Source organism: Eschrichtius robustus, chromosome 19 (genome assembly GCF_028021215.1).
Source record: "Eschrichtius robustus isolate mEscRob2 chromosome 19, mEscRob2.pri, whole genome shotgun sequence".
Taxonomy (NCBI): domain Eukaryota; kingdom Metazoa; phylum Chordata; class Mammalia; order Artiodactyla; family Eschrichtiidae; genus Eschrichtius; species Eschrichtius robustus.
Window position 1 is genome coordinate 62,572,659 of NC_090842.1, and position 16,298 is coordinate 62,588,956.

The window sequence follows — 16,298 nt, forward strand, 5'->3', positions numbered from 1 at the left end:
AGCCCAGTGGCGGTTCCTGCAGTGAAACCTTGCGGCCACCAGGAGGCGGTGCCCGCCCCCCGGCCAGCGCCATTGGTCTGCGCCCGGGGGCGGGGCTCCCGCGTCTCTCATTGGTGGACAGTGCAGGGTTCGCTCAGCCCCGCCACCGCCTTGGCTGCTGGTGCGAGCTCCAGTGGGCGGGGCTTGTCGCTGCGCTAGCTGATTGGCTTTCAGCTCTGTCAATCCGAAGCTAGGGGCCCCAAAATTGGCGGGGGAGGAAAGACGGTGGTTAAGGAGGAAAGGAAGCGTGGGGGACGTGTGGTTGCCCGAAGAAGTGTTAAGAATTTTGCAATCGGCCTTAGTAAGGAGGCCTGGGTAAAAGGAGGAGGAGCCACGAGGCGTGGGGAATCGACTCAGGAGTTTTGGGAACTCATCTTCCAGAGCAGCCTGGATGGGCGGGGCCTGAAAAGTGACGCCGCGCCCCACCAGGAGAACCACCGAGATTTTTGGAGGACCTGGCAGTCTAGAGGGGCCAGAAAGCCTCGTTCCTAGCGCGTTTCCGTTTCCGCTAGGATATTGGCGGTTGGTGAGCATCATGGCAACCGTGGTGAGTGTCGGCGTGTTGAGGGCTGAGGAGTCTCAAGGAGGAGGGGGCTGGACGGGGACTCTTGGATCTTAGCGCAGAGGAGGCTGGGGGCCTGGACTCCTGGTTCTGAGGAAGGAGGGAGCTGGGGGCCCGGGCTTCTGGATCTGAGGGAGGAAAAAAGAAGGGACTAGGATACCGGCATCCTGGGTTCAAGTGAATATTTACGGCCTCAGTGGTCAAATCTGACTCCATCATCTTATAGGAACTCCAACTTCCAATCCTCTGGGCGCAACTAGTGGCCAATTCTCCAGTCCTTTGCCTTAAAGTCTGATGAGGGTTGTAGTGTCTTGGGCTCCAAGCCATCCAGCAGTCTTGGGTTGTTGATGGTGTGAATAGTACCTGAGTACAAGGAAGAAACACAGGCGGGGACCTGCCCTCTGCGCTTCAGATCGTGGAGTTGCTTATTGAGTCTTGAGCCAAAAGAGAGAGTGTTGAGAACTCAGAGGGTGTCAGTAGAGAGCGGAAAGGGCCGGTGGCACAGAGGCTTAGGAACTTGTCATGGGGTTGTTTTAGTCATTTTCATATTCCCAGCATTTCATCAGGGCATGCCCAGCGTGGATGCTCAATAAGTTATCACTTGCACTGGGCCAGGCACCAAGTACTTTTCTGAGAAACATCTGAATGAAGAAGGGATGTAGCCTTGGCTTGGGGGTTGGACGTGGCTTCCAGATGCCTCGGTTCCCATGGTGACCTCAGTCAAGATGGGGCTAGGGTCGGGATGAGAGTTAACTGGTGCCTGAGGGGCGACATGTGAGTCTGTTTCTGTTGTCATGGCAAAGGGGGTGGATGGGGAAGCGGAAGAGGAAAGGGCAGTGGCCACACTCCTGAGACCCAGTTTGCATGGGTGTGGATGAAGTATTGGGAGTATGAGGGGATGGTAGGAGCTGAGTTTTGTTTCCATGGGATCAGCAGGCAGCGGGGGGTAGGAGAGGCTTATGGTGAAAGGAAAGGTTTTGTAGGAGGCAGGTCTGTATGTTGGGATTGCTGAGGGTTGGGATTCCTGGACCAATGTCTATCTTTTGTCTCGAATAGAGTCTGATAGGCTGTATAGGGGTGGGTGAGAGTATGTTCTCAATCTTCTGATAGCGGTTTGGGGGCAGTGAGCAACCTCCTGTGAGGAAGAGTAAGTGGGAGAGGTCACAAACTGCAAGGGAGGAGGCTTGTGACTACGTGGTGGTCAGGAAGTCTGAACTCTTGGTTCCAGAGAGAGGAGGGTTTTCCTTGGGTTGGATGCCTGCATCTCCTCTCATTCTGGTTAGGAGACCTGTGAGGAGGAGGAGGGTTGGGGGCAGGTGGTCAAGGAGCTGGGTCAGCGTGCTGCCTTCTTAGGCCTCCCTTTCTTTATTCACCCCAGGCAACCTCTAATCTACTTTGTGTCTCTAGATTTATCTATTCTGGACATTTCATATAAACGGAATCATACGACATGTGACCTTTTGTGTCTGGCTTCTTTCACTCAGCATAATGTTTTCAAGGTTCATCCATGTTGTAGCGTGGATCAGAACTTCATCCCTTTTTAAAAAAAATATTATTTACTTTTCTATATAAATTTATTTATTTATTTTTGGCTGCGTTGGGTCTTTTTTTTTTTTTAAGAATTGTATGCTGCGTTGGGTCTTCATTGCTGTGCGTGGGCTTTCTTTAGTTGCGGTGAGCAGGGGCTACTCTTCCTTGTGGTGCGCGGGCTTCTCGTTGCGGTGGCCTCTCTTGTTGCGGAGCACGGACTCTAGGCGCACGGGCTTCAGTAGTTGTGGCATGCGGGCTCGGTAGTTGGGCTCGTGGGCTCTAGAGCGCAGGCTCAGTAGTTGTGGCGCACAGGCTTAGTTGCTCCGCGACATGTGGGATCTTCCCGGACCAGGGCTCGAACCCATGTCTCCTGCATTGGCAGGCGGATTCTTAACCACTGCGCCACCGGGGAAGTCCCTTCATCCCTTTTTATGGCTGAATAATATTCCGTTTTATGGCTACCCCATATTTTGTTTATCTATCCGTTGATGGATGTTTTGGGTTTTTTCCACCTCTTGGTTATACATAACACTGCCATGAATATCTGAGTGGATCTCCATTCGGTTCTTGAATTGTCCCAGGCGGTGTTTACTCATCTCTCTCCCCCACGTGAGAAGGGATAATGTCTGACTTTGCTCTTTGGAAAGCTGGGGACACAGGAGACCTCAGTACCTGCCTGTTGAGTGAGCTCAGCACTTCAGGGCGTCATTCATTCAAACTCCAAACATTGAGCCCCAAGGGAGACCAGTGAGATGTGGGCTGTGCCCTTCATGGGACTCACATCCATTGGGGCCAAGAACATTGATCCAACAGTCTACCTTGTGAGTGTGAGATCAGACTCCCAAAAGAGGCCATTCCTTCTGTCTGGACATCCAGAGACCCTAAAACTAGCCGGGCAGGGGCTGCTGCATTAAGAGGGCCTCCCTTAATGAGTGACGCTTGATCTGATTCAGTGAGGGGGGTGGGGAGAGCAGGCCAGACCAGGGACCTGCACATGCAAAGGCCTAGAGACAGAGAGTTGGGGCAGCGAGGCGCAAGGGGGGCTGGGAGATCAGCGGGGACCAGAACACATCCAAGTTAATGCCCACTCTGCATCTGTCCTCGCAGCTCTGGGGGACGGGGAGGACTTCTTCCTTCAGCAAATAATTCCTGGGCATCAAACATGGGCCCAGCCCTGGGGACGGGGCTGTGAACGAGACAGACACAGTCCTTGGCTTCCTGGGACTGACAGCGTAACGGGGTCAACCCACCAGCCCTAGTGGGTGACAACTGAGGAGGATCTGGTGTTTGGGACGCCAGCCCGCCTGTGGGGAAGAGTGGAAAGGACTGTCTTGTGGGAGGCGGGCAGGAGGGATAGAGGAGGGCTTGTTGAAAGCTGGGACCGCAAAGGCTCTTACTGATGCGTCTTCCTCCAACCCCAGACAGCCACAACCAAGGTCCCAGAGATCCGCGACGTGACGAGGATTGAGCGTATCGGTGAGTGAGCGTGGATCAGGAATAGGACCTAGCCCCTGCCTGCCCCCTGTACCCCTGACAGAGCCAGCTTACCCAGGACCCCCGAGAGGGAGTCAGCCTGCACACCATCCCACCATCCCCCGTCCCCCCTATCTAAGGAGGGAGGATCCTGAGTTCCAGAGCAGGTCAGATGGCTGGGGGCCGGGGTGGGGTGGACCATGCCAGGCCTCAACCCCAGGCGCTACTGCTGCTGGCTTGGCTTCCCTGGCGGGGCTCCCGGATGCCCCAGCATCCTGCTTGGAAATCGTGAAAGTGGATATTTGCTGAGTGCTGACTGGAGTTGGCCCTGCACTGACTGTCCCAAACCCCCAGCACTCGCATCGTCTCTGTGAGGGCGGGGACCTGGTCTGTCTCCGTCCTAGCAGTGTGCCGAGCACAGGCCCTGGCAGACCAGACGCTCCACAGATAACCATTGAATATGACTTTGCATCCCTTGAATCCTTACAGTAGCCCCACAAGGCGCCTCTTGTGACTGTCATCTCATTTTTAGCTGAGGTGACCAAGACTCAGAGCAGTCAAGCCCCTGGTCCCAGCTCACCTGGGACCAGCAAGTTGGGGTGTAGTGGCAACAGCAGGGTGCAGCCTTTGCAAAGAGCCTTACTTGCAAGGAGGAGACTACACTTATTTGTTCACATTCATTCATTCAGAGCTTCCAGAAGAGGCAGTAAAGGGCTCCTGCCTATGAACCTGGGTTCTGGAAGCACGCTGCTGGGTGCCACTTCTGAGCCGCGTAGTGAGGGGCTAGTTGCTCTCTGTGCCTCAGTTTCCTTACCTGCAAAACGGTGGGAGAGTAGTTCACCTCCTCGGTTGACATAAGATACAAGAAGGTAAAGCACTTAGCTATCAAGGGCCAGCCCTGCTGGGAGCTGAGGACCCAGGAGACTCTAGCTGCACCCAATCCCTGCCCTCGGCGTGCCTACAGTCCAGCACAGGGGTTGACACATCTTTCCTTAAAGTGCCAGATAGTAAATCTTCTCTGTGGAAAGTAATCAATTCTGCTGCAGCAGTGCGAGAGCACCCCCAGATGGTATGTGATCGAATGGACGTGGCTGTGTGCCAATAAAACTTTATTTACAAAAACAAGTGCCCACCCACAGGCTGTAGTTTGCCCAGCCCTGGTCTAGTGTAAAGCATTGGAATCCTGCGTCTTCACCTCTCACTGGCCGTGTGGTCTTGGGCAAGGGACCTAACCTCTCTGAACTCCTCCCCGCCTCCATGTCAGTGAGGGCCTGGGGGCGATTATTGAGCCCTGGCCATGATCCAGGGTGATAACAGCTGAGACTCTTGTTCTCAGAGTTACATGGAATGAGATTAGAACCTGGGAGGTCACTCAGGCCACCATGTAGCCTAAGAGCCGCTCTTATTTACTGAGCATTTACCATGTCCGGCCATCCTCCCAGTGAGGTGGGGAATCGAGGTGCCCCTGTGACCGAGGAGGAAACCAGGGCTCAGCGGGGAAGCCCCTCAGGCCACACATCGACACGAGCTGGCTGGTAACCGGGTCTTCTGGTTCTTTCCCCGCACACAGGCGCTCACTCCCATATCCGGGGGCTGGGGCTAGACGATGCCTTGGAGCCACGGCAGGTAGAGCCCAGGGGGCCGGGGTGGGAAGGCTGCTCCATGGGGGCCTGGGGCAGAGGGGACCCAGGGCTGTGGGGAGTATGGGGGCTGCGTTATGATCTTCCAGACCTTTGTCTGCGCTGTATTTATAAAATTCAGCCGCATGTGCAGTTTTATCGTTCTTTAAAAAATGGGGGTGGTAAAGGCTTTTTTGGCTTTTTTTCTGAAGTCCCAGCCAACAATGTCCCGTTTGATCTCATCAGCCTGGAGGTGGTAGAAATGCAGTAGCAGCCCAGTAGGAAGTCACCGTGTGTGCTCTGTCACCTCCCACCCCCAGGCTTCCCAGGGCATGGTGGGCCAGCTGGCGGCCCGGAGGGCAGCTGGCGTGGTGCTGGAGATGATCCGGGAAGGGAAGATCGCCGGCCGGGCAGTCCTCATCGCCGGCCAGCCGGGTACTGGGAAGACGGCCATCGCCATGGGTAAGACACCTCTCCGGGCAGGATCTCTTCTGGCCTTGCCAGATGATCCCTCCCGTGTAAGTCAGGGTCAGGTTCAGCCATGTTTAACAGACAGCCCAAAATGGCAGTGGCTTAAACACTATGGATTTATTCTCTCCCATAGAAGAACCTGAATGTAGGCCAATTCAGCCTTGTTGAACAGTGAAGGCTCCTACCTTCCTGCCTCCACATCACTTGCTTCCATGTCAGGGTCACCTCATGTTGCAAGAAGATGGCCTACGCTCCAGCCATCCCACCCATACTCCATATGGGAAGAAGGAGATAGAGGAATTGCAATGAGGGTGTACCTCCTAGAGGTAGCTCCCTTTAAGCAGCTGTCTTGGGACTCCCACACACTCTTGCTTATATTTTATTGACTAGAGCTTAATGGCTACACTCTGCTGCACAAGAATGAGACATTAAAACTTATTTTAGTATTTTAATTGGGATCACTGCTACCCTAAGAAAATGGGGGGTCTGGAACGAAGGAAGATGGGAAAGATGGGCATTGCATAGACAGCCATCAGTCTCTTTTGCAATGCATTAGTGATTTAAGATCTTTTTACTCACAACTGTCCCTCATCCTTGTTGAGCTCCTATTCATCCTTCAAAACCCTACCCAGGCATCTTTTCCTCATTGAAGCTTTCCTGGACTCTCCTCTCTTCCCACTCATTCCCACCTTTGTGCCTTGACTGTGGGGCCAGGCAGTGAGAATCAAGGTAACAGCTAGGTCTGCAGTTAAGATAAAGTAGCACTCATTCGGGTACCCTGGTGTGCCAGGCCCTGGACCAGACACTGCGGACACTAAGATGATTAAGACCAAAGTCCTGACTTTAAGAAGCTTCCGGCCTGGAGGAAGTGTTCGTGGACACGGTCCCGTCCAGGGTGATGAACAGAGGAGGCTTCTACCTCCGATGAGGGGTGGTGGGGAGAGAAAACGGGGTGGTGGTTGTCAGGAGAGACTTCCCAGGTGAGTCAGTGCCTGAACTAAGACTTGTAGGATGTCTGGGAGTCTCCTGGACAGACAGTAGGGAGCAGGACACCCAGGCACAGAGTGTGACACACATCTGTAAAGGGGACCAAGGAGAGTTCCCAGCTCACACTGGTCAGGAGGGTTCGGTGACTTCCTGTCCTGGAGACTTGGCTCAGAGCTGGGCAGGGCCCTCAGGAAGGGGAGCTGGCAGAGGGGCTCAGCGCTTGGAGTGATGGCAGGAATGGCCCCGCTGTCTACCAGCCAGCTTCAGGCCCCAGACCATAGAGGAGACCCGTCCCTGTGCTGGTTCCAGACCATGTGGCGGAGTCATGGTTGAGCACCAGTGTATGCCTGCCCGCCCTCGTAATCGCTCCTGTGCAGGGTGCCATCCCATGCCAGTGCTTGTCATGTTATCGGTCCCATTACACAGAGGGGCAAACCGGCTTGGGGAGCAGACTTCTCAAGGTCACCCGGTGCTAAGCACCGAAGCCGGGATTCGAACCTACGCAGTCTGACTCTCTTACCTTCAATATCAGCCCCTTGCCTCTACCCCTGCTCATCACCCCCAAGCCCTGAGGCTAAACAGCTCTTAGAGGTTGGGAGGCAGGCTTGGCAAGTTATAGAGTCGTAAGGTTCGCCCTCTGGGCAGCGCAGGGTTCTGATCCAGGGCCTGCCCACGCGGCCCTCCGTCCCCTGCCTTCTCTGCGTCGCCCTGTCTGCCGCTCAGCACCCTGCCCCTCTCCTGCTCTCCTGCCTGAGGAGGGAGAAGAGCTGGTTTGCCACAGAGCGGGTGTTGGGGACCTGGTGCCAGGTCCACCCCCACCTACCCAGGCTGCCTCCCCTCCTTCCCAGGCATGGCACAGGCCCTGGGCCCTGACACCCCGTTCACAGCCATCGCCGGTAGTGAGATCTTCTCCCTGGAGATGAGCAAAACGGAGGCGCTGACACAGGCCTTCCGGCGCTCCATCGGTGTGCGCATCAAGTAAGCAGGGGGTGGTGCCAGCTCCCAGCGGCCTTGGGACATCCCCCCCTGGCCCTGGCCAGCTCATCCTGCACCCAAGGGCTCACGGGAGTTGGCAACTCCTGAGGGCCCAGGCCTCGGGCTCTCTCCTTAGATCTGTTCTCTGCCCAGGGAGGAGACCGAGATCATCGAAGGGGAGGTGGTGGAGATCCAGATTGATCGGCCAGCAACAGGGACGGTGAGTCTGCTCCCGAGTCTAGGCTACGCCCAGGGCTGGAGGGTGGGGGTCCACCTGCACTTTTAACACCTGTAAACAGCCTCCTAAATTAGTCTCATCTATTGCAATTACATTTTGAATTTTAAAAACATGGTAGGAGAATCTTTAAATATAGGGAAAGCTATTCCCCAGATAGTTCTTTAAGTTAGATTTTGATTACAGAAGAAATCTGTGGATACATCCTCCCTTTAAAAATGAACAAGCAGGGCTTCCCTGGTGGCGCAGTGGTTGAGAATCTGCCTGCCAATGCAGGGGACCACGGGTTCGAGCCCTGGTCTGGGAAGATCCCACATGCCACGGAGCAACTGGGCCCGTGAGCCACAATTACTGAGCCTGCGCGTCTGGAGCCTGTGCTCCGCAACAAGAGAGGCCGCGATAGTGAGAGGCCCGCGCACCGCGATGAAGAGTGGCCCCCACTTGCCACAACTAGAGAAAGCCCTCACACAGAAACGAAGACCCAACACAGCCATAAATAAATAAATTTAAAAAAAAAAAAAATGAACAAGCAAAACTCCCTTTAACTCCCTCCCCAATCCCAGTTCTTTTATGCTGCCACCTGTCCCCACAAAGGGAGCACCTCACTGTGGAAACAATTCCAGGACACAGGAGAGACTCCAATGTGCTGGGAAAAGCCCGGACTTGGCGACTGTTCATCTTGTGAGGAGGGGCGTGGCATTTTGTTTTCTTAGCTTATCTCGTGGGGAGGGGCGTGGCATTTTTTGTTTCCTTAGTTGTGTTTAGCTGAGTTCTTCTGGGTTTGTGATCGACAAAAACTGCCTTTCATTTGGGTATAAAAAAGGAGTGTTACAGTGGGACCCCTCTGGCCATTCTGTGAGACCTCGGGTCCCTGTTGTTTTTATAGATTTTGTCTTTTAGGTTTTTGTTTGTTTCTTTACTGGATTTTTAATAATAGCTTTATTAATGTGCAGTTGACAGCCAATAAGCCACGCCCTTGAAGGATTACAGGATGTTAGGCTTTGACACACATGCACCCAGGAAGCTGTCACCGCAGTTGTGACAGTGGGTATCTTCGTCAAGCCCCCAAAGCTGCCCCATGTCATGCTTGTTCTGAAGCTGTGTTAGGGAGACATCGGGCCCGTCTCTGAGCCCCTTGCCTGGCATGTCACCCCTCAGGGCTCCAAGGTGGGCAAGCTGACCCTCAAGACCACAGAGATGGAAACCATATACGACCTGGGCACTAAGATGATCGAGTCCCTGACCAAGGACAAGGTCCAGGCTGGGTGAGCAGTGGGGGCCGCACCAGGTGGTCAGGGTAGGGGAGCTCTGGCCCTTCCTTTCCTCACCCCCGCCCTCCATCCCCTGCAGGGATGTGATCACCATCGACAAGGCCACGGGCAAGATCTCCAAGCTGGGACGCTCGTTCACACGCGCTCGAGACTATGACGCCATGGGCTCCCAGGTGGGCCAGGGCTCCAGGTCGCCTCCATCAGGCACCAGGATGTTTCTCTCTCCTCCATCACCCCAGGGCCCACAGGGTCTGGATCCTCCTGTCACCCCAACCCCATGTCCCTGGTACTCCTGGTTCTTCCCTGTACCCTCTAGGACAGCTGGGACCCCTCAGCTTGGCACTTGGCTCATGGTTTCCGGGGTCCTCCAGGAACCCCCATATCCTTTAGTGCTGTTGACTGCCCTGGTCTTGACTACCTCTTGGGCCTGGGGTTTCTGGGTAACCCCCATCTGGATTCTTCGTTCCATTCCAGGGAGCCCCAGTCTCCCCCAGACGGCCCCTTGGGCCCCCCCACTTCATGCTCTTTTCTGCCCTTACCCACACTGAATCCCACCCCGGCCCCATAGACCAAGTTCGTGCAGTGCCCAGACGGGGAGCTCCAGAAACGCAAGGAGGTGGTGCACACGGTGTCCCTGCACGAGATTGACGTCATCAACTCCCGCACCCAGGGCTTCCTGGCCCTCTTCTCAGGTGAGGCCCAGCCGTCGTCTCCCCCCGCCCCGGGGGGCCTGGCAGCTCCCCTCTCCCTCTCCCATCCACCAGTACGGCCCCCCCGTGACCATGGCTTTTCCCCTCTTCCTCCATCCCTGTTCGCCGACTCCTGTTCTTCTCCATCTGTGAGTGTGGTTCTTCTCTCCCCCTGTGTTGCCTCTCTGGGACATCTCCTCTGGGACATCTCCGACTCCCTGGCCCTCCCGTCGTGCTGCCACTCCAGGCTTGGTCTCTCTGCCCTCTGTCCCCGGCGTCCCATCCTTCTGCATCTTGGTCCACCCTCCGGCCCTGGATCCCTGTCTTGTCTCTGACACCCCGCCTCCTGCAGGTGACACAGGGGAGATCAAGTCAGAAGTCCGAGAGCAGATCAATGCCAAGGTGGCCGAGTGGCGGGAGGAGGGCAAGGCGGAGATCATCCCCGGCGTGAGTATCAGGACAGGGCCAGGGCAGGGGACGTTGCAGTGGGGGAGAAGAGTGGGCGCAGGAGGTGGGTTTGACATCCGCCCCCCTGACCCCCAGGTGCTGTTTATCGACGAGGTCCACATGCTGGACATTGAGAGCTTCTCCTTCCTCAACCGGGCCCTGGAGAGTGACATGGCGCCTGTCCTCATCATGGCCACCAACCGCGGCATCACCCGGTGAGCCACTGCCGGCCCCTCAGAGGCCCCTGGGGAGAATGGGGACCTCTGGGTGGCGGGAACGGCCACTGGGTAATCAGGGCACGTTTGGTGAGCACCTCGTTAGGGAAGGGTGGGCTTGGCTATCCCCAAGCTTTGTGGCCCAGACAAGACAGTGTACTTTCCCCTCGAAAGTAGGTGGCTGGTCAGGGCTGGTGGGCAACTCTGCTCCACAAGGAAGTCCAGGTGCCATGTTCTTTCTGTTTTCTTGGTCCCTTAAGGCTCCAGTTCCCAAACTGTGTGCCAAGGCACCCCAGGGTACTGCAGAGAACACAGGAGTGCTGTGGGATATGTTTTTTTTTTTTTTTTTTTTTTTGGCTGCACTGGGTCTTCGTTCCTGTGCGCAGGCTTTCTCTAGTTGCGGCGAGTGGGGGCAACTCTTCGCTGCGGTGCGCAGGCTTTTCATTATGGTGGCTTCTCTTGTTGCAGAGCATGGGCTCTAGGCGTGCGGGCTCAGTAGTTGTGGAGCCAGGCTCTAGAGCGCAGGCTCAGTAGTTGTGGTGCATGGGCTTAGTTGCTCCGCGGCATGTGGGATCTTCCCAGACCAGGGCTCGAACCTGAGTTCCCTGCACTGGCAGGCGGATTCTTAACCACTGCGCCACCAGGGAAGCCCCTGTGGGATGTTTTAAGGTTTTAAGGGATGCACAGTGACATGTTTTGGATGCTGCAGAAACTACTACAATTAAGTTGCTTACACCTAACTGCTTAATAGAAATAAAGGGAACGAAGCTTAGTATTTCTCTTGACCTAAGGATACCATGGAAAAAATCCTGAGACATGAAGGGTACCAGACGCCATAAAGCTTGGGAACCTCTGCCCTAGGGTGTTGCTGTGCCAGGTCCTCCCTGCTGGCTCTTCCCCACCTCATCTACGTTTCAAGAGTCCACAGGAAGGGAGAAGGAAGTGGAGGGCAGAGAGCTCGCAAGAGGCTGGGGTCCAAAGGCTGCACCCAGCACGGCCACCTGGACCCATTACCCAGGGCTGCTCAGGTGTGTGGCAGCACCTGGCTGCACGGTAGCCCAGCGACCAGCACCTCCAGGGCAGCAGCCATGTGCCAGCTGCAGTGCAGGGAAGACAGGGGCATGGCTACCGGGGGCAGCAGGCAGGTCGTCCTTGGCTCTGTGCTTGGCCCTTTTCCAGGATGAACTGCTTGGCCCCCTCAAAAGAAGCTCGGGAGGTAATATTGTCTCAGCCCTGCTTTATTATTTTTTTATTTTTTTGGCCATTCATCACAGCTTGCAGGATCTTAGTTCCCCAATCAAGGATCAAACCCGTGCCCCCTGCAATGGAAGCGCAGAGTCCTAACCACCCGGACCACCAGGGAATTCCCTCGGCCCCATTTTAAAGCTGGGGACAGCAAGGCCTGGTAACTTGCCCAAGGTCACACGTAGAAGGTGGCAGGGCCAGAATTTGGTATCCAGATGACAGGGTTGGACGAGAGCAGCTGAGAGCATGTTTGTAGCAGCTGCAGGTCAGGCTGTGGGAACAGGGGTGTCTCCTGTGAGGGGCAGCAAACGCAGCCACTCCTCTGCAGATTCCGTATTTGTGGATCTGCTTACTCACTACAGTTGATTTGTAGCCCCCAAATTGGTATCCATCACACTTTGGCGGTCATTCGCAAACGTGTGCAGAGCAGGAAAAAATTGAATCGCCCACGGCAGACAGTCCAGACGAGGGTCAAAGCAGGCAGTGCTGTGCCTCCTAGTTTCAGTTCACAGGCTGTAAATAAGTGTCCTTTTCCTGATCTATTTAGTGCCACATTTGTCACATTGTATGCTTTTTGTTCCTGGTAACTTTGCTGTTTAAAATGGCCCCCAGCTGTCCAGCGTCGCTAAGCACAAGAAGGCAGGGATGTGCCGTACGGAGAAAACACATGTGTTAGATGAGCTTCCTTCAGGCACGAGTTCAAGTGCTACTGGCTATGAGTTCAGCATGAATAAGTCAATAATGTATATTGAATAAGGTGTCTTTAACCTGAAACCAGGCTACCTATTGGTTGGTTGCCAAAAATTGTGACCAGAGGCTCACAAGAGCCTAACCCTGTATTTCCTAGTTGAATGTTCGCCTCCACTTTGTAGAATGCAGCTACCATGAATAACGGGAATCTGCTGTTTCCTAGCACCACGTGCCAGGCCTTGTGCTGGGCCAGGTGCAGGCGGGGACAGGACCGGCACAGTTGCTTCCCTTGCGGAGCTCTGTGTCAAGCAGAGGAGTGGGACCTTGATCCGGTAATCCCGGACACAGATATCTAGCGAAAACCAGCTCAGCTCCAGGGGGACTGATGCAGTCAGGGCGTTGCTGCGCCTTCGGGCAGTGACACCAGCCCAGAGCTGAAGGCTGCCGGTTATTTGGTCCAGTGAGCCAGCGAGCGGGCTGCGGCCGAGGGGGTTGGTAGGGGTGGGGTGTTCTGAGTAGAGGGAGTGGAGAGCCAGGTTCTAAGAGCATCACCCTGACAGCCTCCCTTCCCCCTCCTCCCCAGGATCCGGGGCACCAGCTACCAGAGCCCCCACGGCATCCCCATTGACCTGCTGGACCGCCTGCTTATCGTCTCGACCTCTCCCTACAGCGAGAAAGACACAAAGCAGATCCTCCGCATCCGGTGCGGGTGGGGGGCCCCCCCTGGCCTTCCGGGACAGGTCCAGGCTGCAGGCCTGAGAGGCAGGGCTGGTGTCCACCCTGTTTGACACGTGGCAACACTGAGGTCTGAGGGGGAGGTCACTGGGCTGCCAGAAGCAGGACTGGGCTGGGCATCCAAGCAGTGGCCTGTGATCGGGGGGTGCTCTTTGGAGAAGGGAGGGGCTGTGCCGGTGACTGACCTTGGGGAAAGAGCCCTGGAAGGGGGAGGCTCAGGAGGCCCAAGGTTTGGGCCCAGCCTGTGCCTCGGTGGCTCTTCTGTGCTTCTGAGGACGTGGACTCCACGTGTACCCCGGGAGGTCCAGCAGCGCCACGGCCCTGGCTGAATGCCCCCTACGCCCCCTGCCCGCAGGTGTGAGGAGGAAGACGTGGAGATGAGTGAGGACGCCTACACGGTGCTGACCCGCATTGGGCTGGAGACCTCGCTGCGCTACGCCATCCAGCTCATCACGGCTGCCAGCCTGGTGTGCCGGAAACGCAAGGTCAGCGGCTGCGTCTGCCCAGGGGTCAGATGAGCGAGTGGAGGACATGCTACTCCCAGGGCTTTCCGTGGGCAGTTGCATTTAGTCCCAGAACCCAAATTTTCAAAGGCAGGGGACCTTGGTCTCTCGGGTTAATTGCTGTGGCTCCCAGCCTGACACACGGGAGGTGCTGAGTAAATATCTATTGGCTGCAAGTTGATGCCATTAAGTCCATTTTACAGGTGAAGAAACTGAGGGGTGGGGAGGTGGGGCCCACAGCCACGAGGTGGCCACGGCAGGATTTGAATTCAGGCGACCTGGCCCCAGAGTCCTCACCCTGACCCGCCTCCTGGGAGGGGCCCACTGAGGTCTCACGTCCCCTGTCAGGGCACCGAGGTGCAGGTGGATGACATCAAGCGGGTCTACTCGCTCTTCCTGGATGAGTCGCGCTCCACGCAGTACATGAAGGAGTACCAGGACGCCTTCCTCTTCAACGAGCTCAGTGAGTGTCCCCCTCCCCGCCTGCCCCAGGGAGGGAGGAGGGAGCCCGGCCTGGAGAGCTCAGGCCCTGCCCTCGGGGCCACACTGACCACGTGGCCTTCCTTCTCCCGACAGAAGGTGAAACCATGGACACCTCCTGAGCTGATATCACCTTCACCCCCACTTCCCCGTTTTCTACCAGAGTCCTGACACTGTGACTTTGTATAAAATGGTTCTGAAACTGGACCTGTTGTGTGTGTTGTGTGTGCGTGTGCGCGTACACAGGCACACACACCCTGAGACCCCAGAAAGACACCCCCAGAGTGCAGTTTGAGAAGTCTTTATTAGGAGGGATAGGGAGGAGCGTCTGCTGGCTCCAGGAGTTGGGGTGGGCATGGGAGGTTGAGGTGGGCATGAGAGGTTGAGGTGGGGATCCTTAGAGGAAGAGGAGGCCTGGGCGAGGGGAGCGGTCACAGGCCAAGGGCTGGGCTCTGGGACCCCCACAGTCAGAGCTGCTGAGGCGGCAGGGCCCGCAGTGACAGCTGAGGGCCACGGGAAAGGAGACCATTGGGTCCACACCAGGTGGGCAGCCGGGGAGCCGGATGGAGGCAAAGCGCAGCTCGCGGTAGGTGCACACTGGCTGGGGCACAGGCGGCAGGGCAGCCGGCATCACCCGAACCTGGAGGTGGCGGGGTTGGGTGGGGGGGGCTTGGGTGTCTACTTGGGGCCAAGCCCTCCCCCGAGCTCCCCCACTGCACCCTACAGATCCCAGACTCGGGTGTCCAGAGGACTGTCTGTGCTCTCCCACATGCCCAGCCCCTGCCCCGGGTGGCGGGCCACCCTTCCACCCCCGGGGCCACTTCCTGTCTTCTGCGGGCCTGGCCCTGAGTAATCCACCTGGAGCTGAGGTGGCAGCACCCACCCACCCTGGGCAGCTCACCATGCTGGGGCAGTAGCCGGCACAGATACTGGTGGTGAAGGTGATGCAGACAGGGCAGGCCTCGTTCTCAGCGGCCAGGGTGGCGTTGATGGGCCGGCACAGCGGCCGCAGTGGCCCCCTGGGTGCCCACACCCCGGCCACGCTCAGCAGCAGCAACAGCAGCAGCCCCTGGGACAAGGCCAGTGCCTCAGGGCCAGCCTGAGCCCTCCGCCCCGAGTCCTTAGCACCCACCCCCCAGCCCTGCATACACACGTTCGGGGACCCTGACGTCTTCCATTCAAGAATCTCCCATCCCCATACCCAGGGACCCCAGATACCCACCCTCAGGCCCTGCACCAGCTGCTTCCCTCCTCCTGCCAGGAAGCTTGCTGGCTCTCCACACCCTTCTAGAAAGAGGCCTCCTTTGCCAGGTCACAGGACTCTCCCTCTTCCTTCCAGCCGTGGCCTGGATGTAGTCGCCTGGGGCCCCCGGGCCCTGCGGTCTTACCTGGAGCATCTCCATCCTCGGTGTCTCCCCTGCTGCGTTTACCTGGTCTTATAGCTGCGGGCTGTGGGGGCGGCAAGGCCACTGGGGGCGGCAGCATGGTGGGGTAACCAGGACACTAATCTCCCCGGGGGCGAGAGGCAGACAAGGTCGGGGAGATGCAGGAATGGCCCAGTGGCGCCCCCCTCCCCCCACTCCCTGAGTGGCTTCCGCGCCAAGAAGCAGAAGACGCCCAAGGTGAAGCGGACTTCACAGACTCAGTCCCCAGGTGCTAGGGAGGCCGTGGTGGGAGCACAAGAAATAGGGTATAGGAGGCCGCAGTTGTGCCCCTTGCCTTGTGGGCCCCCCTCTACCCATCCTGAGGGGGGCCCGCCGGAGGCTGGAGCGCCGCCCGTCTGACAACCCTCCAGTGGTGATAGGCTGAAGCCTCAACCCTGCTCCACCTGCCGTAGACTGAGTCCGACTTCTTAGGAGGGATGTGGCTTCGATGTTGGATTCTGTCACCAGAGGTGGGGGGGGTCCACCCAGACGCTCCGCCCCTCCACCAGGGATTCAGCGGGAATCCCACCTGCCCCACACTCAGGTCCCCAGAAACCAGGATGCCGGAACCGAACCCAGCAAAGAGCGTGGTTTAGGCTATTTAACTCTGTCGTCCACTGAGATAAGCTCTGCCCTTTCCGCCGCAGAGGGTGTGTCCCACCCTCTAGCCCACAGCCTCAAGGTACATTTTCCAGGCTCAGTCCCGCC

At 57.0% G+C, this 16,298-nt stretch overlaps 2 protein-coding genes across 2 annotated transcripts; one reads left to right on the forward strand and one right to left on the reverse strand.

Annotated features, from left to right (window-relative positions):
- Positions 1 to 265: 265 nt before the first annotated feature.
- On the forward strand, positions 266 to 14,373 carry RUVBL2 (RuvB like AAA ATPase 2). The gene is made up of 15 exons (XM_068528738.1): positions 266 to 586; positions 3,553 to 3,607; positions 5,175 to 5,230; positions 5,544 to 5,685; positions 7,530 to 7,659; positions 7,810 to 7,876; positions 9,050 to 9,156; positions 9,242 to 9,335; positions 9,731 to 9,854; positions 10,204 to 10,298; positions 10,395 to 10,513; positions 13,032 to 13,151; positions 13,539 to 13,668; positions 14,035 to 14,149; positions 14,263 to 14,373. Exons 1-15 carry the CDS (start codon positions 575 to 577, stop codon positions 14,286 to 14,288), a joined length of 1,392 nt encoding a protein of 463 aa, XP_068384839.1. The 5' UTR covers positions 266 to 574; the 3' UTR covers positions 14,289 to 14,373.
- Positions 14,374 to 14,563: 190 nt separating this feature from the next.
- On the reverse strand, positions 14,564 to 15,569 carry LHB (luteinizing hormone subunit beta). Its single transcript, XM_068528448.1, has 3 exons — positions 15,555 to 15,569; positions 15,068 to 15,235; positions 14,564 to 14,806 (listed from the first exon to the last, which is right to left on the reverse strand). The coding sequence occupies exons 1-3, from the start codon at positions 15,567 to 15,569 to the stop codon at positions 14,564 to 14,566; spliced, it is 426 nt and encodes a 141-aa protein (XP_068384549.1).
- Between the last annotated feature and the right edge of the window lie 729 nt (positions 15,570 to 16,298).

Excerpts from the sequence above, each read along its gene's own strand:
- RUVBL2 (XM_068528738.1), top strand. Across the intron at positions 9,855-10,203 it reads CTTCCTGGCCCTCTTCTCAG|GTGACACAGGGGAGATCAAG; the intron begins GTGAGGCCCAGC and ends CGCCTCCTGCAG. Across the intron at positions 13,669-14,034 it reads TGGTGTGCCGGAAACGCAAG|GGCACCGAGGTGCAGGTGGA; the intron begins GTCAGCGGCTGC and ends GTCCCCTGTCAG.
- LHB (XM_068528448.1), bottom strand. Across the intron at positions 14,807-15,067 it reads CCGGCTACTGCCCCAGCATG|GTTCGGGTGATGCCGGCTGC; the intron begins GTGAGCTGCCCA and ends CGCCACCTCCAG.